We start from the raw sequence: 8366 nt of genomic DNA on the forward strand, positions 1-8366 counted from the left end.
TTGGTGCACTTGACAGTATAGTGAACATTTCCTAGCAAGTGAAGAACAGAAAATAAAAAGAGTTTTAAAAGGTAAGTAAGCGGATTTATACTGAAAAGCCCCGATTATTCTATTCTATTGAAGTGAGAAACGGAATGTCAAAAGCCTTATTGTAGTAGAATGTTTAAACGAATTTTTAGAATCAAATATAACACATGAATTATTATAAAATCTTTAGAAAATACACATGACAAAAGTTTGAGTGTCGTAACTAGATTATTGCCGATAAAAGGATCCCCATTATCCTTTCCGAATTAAAGCCGACTCTAAAGCCTTTCTAATAATTTAGGACTTTACTTATCCTTTTCCAACTTAAAAAGGTTTCCTTTTGCTGCCATGCACCCGTTTTAATAATTTATATATAGTACTACTAGAACTTGCCATGCAGTAATCACCCTGTAGTCCGAGCAGCAAACAACCAACAACTTAAACTTTACATCATTTTAATGGATTATGCGCCAGTGGTAGTGAATGATATTTGTTATGCCTACGAAGATGAGAGTCTCGACATAAGCTGCGTTGAACCAACACCTTACGACCAGTTCTTCATCAAGATTGAAGTTGAATTTCGGAAGTTGCCGGACAAGATGAAAATAATGGTGAACCGGTTTTCTCCCGGTTAGAGATCACAAGAAAAACCGAAATATTTCTGGAGCGATATCATGTAGCCGATTGCCATGCAACTACTTATCGTGGCACAGAGTTATAAGAATGTTGGATATAATGGGAGTGCCGTATATGATCATGAATATATGTTTTATCGTATGTGGTTATGTGCAGATAAAATTGTCAATGAACCTCACAACAGGAACAAGAAAATACTCCCAATGAAGGTTTTTATTAGTATCGCTGTCAATTACTCTTTAGAAGAACCTGACGATTCCTTTATTTGTTTTGGTTCATATGAATACAGTTGAATTCAAAGCAATTCCAGCTGGGAATAAATATGTTGAGCGTTTAGAGAAAGTGAAAATAGAAGAAACAAAGTTCGGAAGTGAATGTGTACCATGGAAATTGTTTGATGAACTGGTTAGCTGTGAAGAGGGTTTGTCCTCTTTGCCGGGTTGTGTTGCCCTATTAGCCGCGAGCAGATGCGAATTCAGAATTTAGAATAGGTGAGTTTAGAATAAGTGTGATCATCGGTATTATATATTTTGAATCTTATTTTTTAAATATATATATGCATAGTTTGTGCAAAAAGCAATTGTTCAGTTGAAATCACATATCCCTAATTCCTAGTTTGTTTAAGAAAGTACTATGATTTTTTGGTCCTTTGGTGCATCGTAGACTACTAGATCTCTGGCAAATAGTGGAAAGTTTTGAAGCTTTTTATACTGTTTAACAGTCATTAATTAAGATAATTTACTTATATTGATTAATCTCTCCAATGTTGAGTTACGTTTATCGATTGACAAATCCAAACCAATTAAAGTTCAATATCCCCCAAAAAGAAAAAATGAACAGCATTGCCCGAAACCTTAATTACACTTCTAACAATTTTATTTTGTCAAAGGATCATAAGATCATGTTCTTTTGGGGAATCTTAGTAGCTCAGTTGGTTGGCTACCTACCTAAACTTTCACCTGGTTACCTAAGGTTTGATTTCCCATTTTGTAAACCGCTCTCCCATTCACCCCCGAATCTTAGTAGCTCAGTTGGTTGGCTACCTACCTGAACTTTCACCTGGTTACCTAAGGTTTGATTCCCCATTTTGTAATCCCCTCTCCCATTCACCCCCTTTGCTGTGATGCAATGGAATTAGGAGAAGACAAATAAAATTGTTATTGTGATTATGTTGCTAAATAGTGAACAATCCCAGGGCTTTGTGTCACTAGTAATAGCGCAATACGTGATGTATGATTTAGGTTCATGTCAGGGGTTCAATTGAACTCTGCAAGCCAAAAAAGTCTAATATTTAAGTGAAGGAGGATTGAGAGGTGCACGAGTTGGCTCTCAGGAATTTTTCAGTACAATAATAACAATAACAATATACCCACTGTATTCCCGCAGTATGGGGTCTTGGGAGGGTAGTATCTACGCAAATATTACCTTTACCTTATGAAGGTGGAGAGGAATTTTTTAGTAAAAACAAAAGAATGAATAGCACAAGGGGTTCGGAGCAAAATAGACCACATGTTTGATAATTCTGAAGAAAACTGCTGTGTGTTCTTTCAAGTCCTTTTACTGATGCACTCTTTTGGCTACATAAAGCTTGTGGGTACAAGTGCCTCTGCTTTTTGTTAAAGTCTGATGCATTCAGTAGTTAAGATGCTATTTCTACATCTGTTGGAACCTAAAAGCTCCATGTTGTGAAGTTTCTATGGTATAGTCAGACCTCTGTACAACATTATCTTTATATAACAGCCATTCACTATAATAGTCAAGTTTTTTTTGGAATCGATTTTTATGTTATGTTATGTTATAATATATGTCCTATATAACACCACATTACTATAGCAATCAAAAAATATTGGAACAAATGAGGCTGTTATAGAGAGGTGTGACTATATAATGCAACTTGCGAGAAACAAACACAGTTTATTTAAGTATATATGTCACGTGGCATGTAGTGTTTGAGCTACGGCTAAAACCCATATTTTTTATATGGAACAAAAATATATAAGTGAAAAACAACGAAATCTCAATAAAGATTAGATTAAGAAATTATAATTTCAAAAGTACCGTGAGTTCATTGCTACAACTAAACCATCAAGATCAAGTTGTGAATCCATCTCTACATATGCCTGTGCATAGATGGATTATTATTATTAATAATAATAATAATAATAATAATAATAATAATAATAATAATAATAATAATAATAATAATAATAATAATAATAATAATAATAATAATAATAATCTCAAGAAGATCTATGTTGGTTGTTTTAATTGATCTGCGCTGATTTCATGCTCCAAGCAGTCAAGCCTAAAATATCAACATTCTCGGAACCATTGTTGAAGACATACAAATGAGTTCCACCATCCACTGCTAAATTAGTTGGATAAACTCTTGCTGTAATGAGAGTTTTTCCCTCTCCACCAAAGCTCTCCACTATTGAGTGATCAATCTACAAAAAAAAGAAAAAAGAAAAAAAAAAAGAACACGATATAAATAATAATATTCTCATTAATCCATTATATTTTGGGTGCATTTGATATTACATAAGTCATTTTCAGGGAAAATATTTTTTGCAAAATGACTTATATGTTGGAAAATGTTATCCAATGTTTAGTTTGAATAATATTTGTGAAATAGAGAGTGTTTCGATAAATTTTTGAATATTAAACACTGATATTAATGTCTAGGTGTGATTAAGAAAAATAATTGTGAAAGAAAATGATTCCTGCCCAAAAGTATAAGAAGGTAGTTTGCCACTTTTGGTGGAAATTATGTTTTCGCATTTTTTCCTGACCATCAAACATCAGAAAATAATTTATTTCATAAAAAATATTTTTTTAATCGTACCAAAGTCCTTAGCGACAATTTTTCTAGAACAGGATCCACATTCAAGAAGGCTCCATAAGTAGTTTTGTCATAATCACTAGAAGGCAAGTGTAAGGAAGACCTACACAACATGAAAAAAAAAAAATTTAATTAAGGAAAAAAATTAAATTAATTAGGAAAAAAAAAAGAGAGATTAAATATACCTGCTCTGGTCACTACACATGAGCACTATAAAATTGTTATTTTCTCTTTTGAAAATTCTGAAGAAAATTGCAGTATATTCTTGCATGTCATCGGATGCCAAGACTAGCAATCCAAATGGTCCTATCCCACCTTTTACTGATGCACCTTTTATGCTACAAACTTCTTGTGGATTTGTCCAATTTGCTTCCCATATTTCTGCTTTTTCCAAAGTTTTCGCTGCAAAAGAAATTTCTACATCTGCCTGTAAAGAGTATAATAATTATAATTAGTTAATAACAGAAGGAGCCGAGGATCTATCGGAAACCGTTTTCTCTATCCTTCCAGGTAGAGGTAAGGCTGCGTACATTCTATCCTCAGAGGCGGATCCAGGATTTTAAGTTTATGGGTTCCTGTCGCAATTTCAAATTAATATACAATAATAATTGAGTTCACAAATAGATATTTATAGATATTTAATAATTTTTTTGGACAAAAATACAGGGTCTACGCAAAAGTTACTGGGTTCCCGGGAACCCGTATATTACACCCTAGATCCGCCCCTGTCTATCCTCCCCAGACCCCAATTGTGAGATTATACCGGGTTGTTGTTGTTGTTGTTGTTGTTGTAATACAAGAAGGAAGGCATGGTTTTAACTTTTATCATTATTGTATGCTGATAAATCGTAGGTTTAGCCGAGGGTATCCCAGAAACAGTCTCTCTATCTCCACAAGCTAAGGTAGGGGTAAGATTTATATATACTTTACCAGTTTATCCTCCCCAAACCCTATAATGTGGGAATACACTAGGTTTGTTATTGTTGTTGTTGTTGTGTTATATAGTAGGTTTAACACAAATGGATTTAAGTTTTAGCACTGACGGTCAGTAAGATATTTACGCGATCAAGTTACTTATAATGTAATTATAGCTAAATCTCGATGATAAATATTTTTTAGGATTAGCTCATATATACCGAGATGTAGAAGAATTTTATACACGGTATGTTTTAACTTGTTTTATTAGCTGGTAATCTCTTTTATTTTTCAGGTAACTAATCCAGCTTTTTATGAACAACTTTTATTTATCTTTTAAGTAACTTGATGCGTAAAAGTTCTTTTCCATTGTATATAAGTCAAACTCTAATTAGAAATATGATATGTAATAGATAATAACAAAACCAACTATAATAGGTTAAACTATATATATAAATAATATAAAAAATATTACGTCAATGTATACAACTTAAATAATTAAATTACCTGTGTAGTTGTGACTCGGGATAATTCACGTACTGATCCAGCCATGAGCACAGTATTACCTTCAACAACTGGATTATTCATTCTAAGCTTTTCAATTTCAACAATTGGCCATTGCAACAATTGATTTCCAGATTTTTGAAGCCAAATTCTTCTAGGAATTCCTTGAAGACCAGCCCAACCTCTAATACTATTTATATCAAGATTATTTACTGATTCATTTACCCATCCAAATAAAATTCTCCTATTAGTAGCACTATCAAAAAATGTTTTTGAAGCATAATACTTCCCATAATCATATCTAAATCCTAATCCAATATCCAAGGATTCATTATCTGGAATAAAAATATCTTTATTTGGATTATAAATTCCAATTGTATAATAATCAGAATTTGCTACACTTGCTTTAAATATATGTTTTATATTTGGACCCATAATTGAAGTGTCTAAACCAATTTGACTAATTGTTGAAACTGGGAAAAAATCAGGACATTCCCACATTCCAGAATTGTTTAAAAAATGTAAAGGTTGTTCAGTTTGAATCCAATTAATAAAATTCTTGCTTCTGTATAATAAACCAATTCCTGTGTCATTTTTTTTCTTTCCAACTACCATTCTCCAATTACCATCTGTAGGATTTAACCAAGCAGTAGTTGGATCTCTGAAATTTTGACCATCAATTTTGTTCACTGAATTAGGTGTTATTAGTGGATTATAAGGTGATTTTACCCATTCTATAAGGTAAGGGTCCAATAAATTTTTGGGCACGGCTAGATTTTGAACTTGGATATCGGAAAAGTCTACTCCGGTATAGAGAATTGCCGGTTTTCCGCCGGAGAGAATTGTTGTAGAACCTGAAAATAACAATATCAATTAAGCCTCAATTTCAAATAGGTCCGAGTCAATCATATAAATCTTCACCAATCATGTTGCTTCAATTAAGTTTATCTTAAACGTATAACAACAACAACAACAACTTAATAAGGGAAAAGGTCCAGGATGTGCCACTATACTATTGTAAATAGTCATTTTTATCATCTGTTATACTTTATGTCTAAATTTACCCCTACCGCACTAAGGAAGTAAATAAATTTGCACAGTGGCACCCGACCTAAGATGTGCCACGTAAGCGTCCATGTCAGCATTTTTATAATACTTTTTAAAGTATAAAGAAAGATAAATGTAGACTATTTAATCATCATCATAACAACAACAACAACAACAACAACAACAACAATAATAATAATAATAATAATAATAATAATAAGAGAATTTTATATTTTATATTGGCATATAAATCTCTAAGCGATTTCAAAAAATTGTAGAACCTGAAAAACAGCCTTTAAAATCATAAGGCTCTGATCGGAGTAGTGCCGGCGGCTGAGGAGTCCAGTTGACGAGATCAGTTGATGTAGAATGTCCCCAAACTATGTTTCCAAATTGTGCATCATAAGGATTGTATTGGTAGAAGAAATGGTAAATTCCCATGTATATCATTGGCCCTGCATGCATAATTTTTTATAAAGATAAATTGGTCTAAGCAATTTGATTAATCAACCATGCATTTATAAAGTTACTTTTGGTACTATGGAAGTTATTTTTGAGGAAAATATTAAAATGACTTCATTCACTTATGAGTGAAGATTAGTTTTCTTACAACTATCTTAACTCATACTATTATTTATAGGTACTCCAATTTCCAACTAACACTCTACAACACTCGAAATTTCAGTCAAAACATTCTCTGATTTGCTAATATTATTGTTAATTTTCACCATAATTTTTTTTAGAAAAATATTTTTCATTCAACAACAACACTGAAAAATATTTTTCGTGGATAATATTATTATGAATGGAGAGTAATTTACATCGTAACTAAGATTAAAATGATCAAAGAGGTAATTAACTTGAGAAACTTACCATTAGGATCTGTGGAATCAAAACCAAAGGTTGTGTATTTGATCACCATAAAGTCGTACGTAAACAACAGAAAAAGAAAAAAACAAGGATTAGGATAAATAAATTAGTAGCAGAAATTCAAGCTATCAATGGCTAATTTACTTAAGAAAAGTTAAAAGCAGTTTACCGTTCATCCAATACTTAGCAGGTTGAAAATGAAAAGCAGTCCTGTATATTTGATCGGGTGTCTCTATTTCATGAGAAGCAGCTTCAAATAGCCAAATTCCATAGCCATGAATTGAAATTAGTATTAAAACTGGAATATAAAGTCTGAGGTAATTGGCCATTCTTGGAATTTGGTTTTGCTATGAAATATGAAAGGAATGTACGTTTCAGAATTTTAACATATATTGATCTGATGTTTCATGCAAACAATATAACGTTCTGAAATTCAAACTGGTTGTGTCCTCTGAAATTGTTGAAACATAGTAGCTGATTTATAACTTTGCCATGTGCAAGGTTGGAATTGATATTATCTTTTCGTCATAATTATAATAATAATTGGACCATCCTTCTTGGCATGCGTTAATGATGGGGAAGAATCATAACCGCCGTTCCCAGACGCCATATCTCCACTTGGGCCTCATTGGGTAAACGGAAAGAGAAAAAACTGGACCATTGACCAAGGGGCAAGCTACACATTTGGCCTGTATTCCAAAAATAATTACAACTGATTATTATGTATAAAATATATATTATACAAATCATATACATGCTGCCCACTGTTTATTGGGAGCAGCTATAGAATAAGGGGGAAGTGCACGGTTAGCCACTAATAACACATGTATTTATTTTTAAGTCACTTTTTAAAATGTCTTTAGTCTTTAGCCATTGCTTTAATAAACTTTACATGTCCGGACGAAAACACCCTTCTGCTCATAAAGTTTAGGACCAAGTGTCCTTAACTTTTGAACTTGCAACTCTAAGTTGAGGACTTCAGGACTACATTCCTTAACTTTTGAACTTGTAACTCGAAGTTCAGGGCCCCATGTCCTTAATTTCTGTGCTTGTAACTCTAAGTTAAGGACTACTTGTCCTTAACTTTTGAACTTGTAAGTCTAAGTTCAGGACCTATTGTCGTTTACTTTTGAGCTTGTTAGTCTAAGTTCAGGACCAAGTGTCCTTAACTTTTGAACTTGTAACTGTAAGTTCAGGACCAAGTGTCCTTAACTTTTGAACTTGTAACTGTAAGTTCAGGACCAAGTGTCCTTAGCTTTTGAGCTTGTTAGTCTAAGTTCAGGACCTATTGTCTTTAACTTTTGAGCTTGTTAGTCTAAGTTAAGGACCTATTGTCCTTAACTTTTGGGCTTGTTAGCCTAAGTTCAGGACTTCAGGACCTATTATCCTTAACTTTTGAATTTGTAACTGTAAGTTCAGGACCTATTGTCCTTAACGTTTGAGCTTGTTAGTCTAAGTTCAGGACCAAGTGTCCTTAACTTTTGAACTTGGAACTCGAAGTTCAGGACCAAGTGTCCTTAACTTT

The 8366-nt window shown here is 32.9% G+C and overlaps 1 protein-coding gene across 1 annotated transcript; it reads right to left on the reverse strand.

The window, feature by feature from the left end:
• Positions 1 to 2703: 2703 nt before the first annotated feature.
• Positions 2704 to 7296, reverse strand: LOC109212739 (beta-fructofuranosidase, insoluble isoenzyme CWINV1-like). The gene is made up of 7 exons (XM_019376412.1): positions 7011 to 7296; positions 6845 to 6853; positions 6253 to 6426; positions 4928 to 5778; positions 3691 to 3932; positions 3509 to 3608; positions 2704 to 3110 (listed from the first exon to the last, which is right to left on the reverse strand). Exons 1-7 carry the CDS (start codon positions 7168 to 7170, stop codon positions 2928 to 2930), a joined length of 1719 nt encoding a protein of 572 aa, XP_019231957.1. The 5' UTR covers positions 7171 to 7296; the 3' UTR covers positions 2704 to 2927.
• Positions 7297 to 8366: the final 1070 nt, after the last annotated feature.

The sequence above is a fragment of the Nicotiana attenuata genome, unplaced genomic scaffold, assembly GCF_001879085.1.
Source record: "Nicotiana attenuata strain UT unplaced genomic scaffold, NIATTr2, whole genome shotgun sequence".
Taxonomy (NCBI): Eukaryota; Viridiplantae; Streptophyta; class Magnoliopsida; order Solanales; family Solanaceae; genus Nicotiana; species Nicotiana attenuata.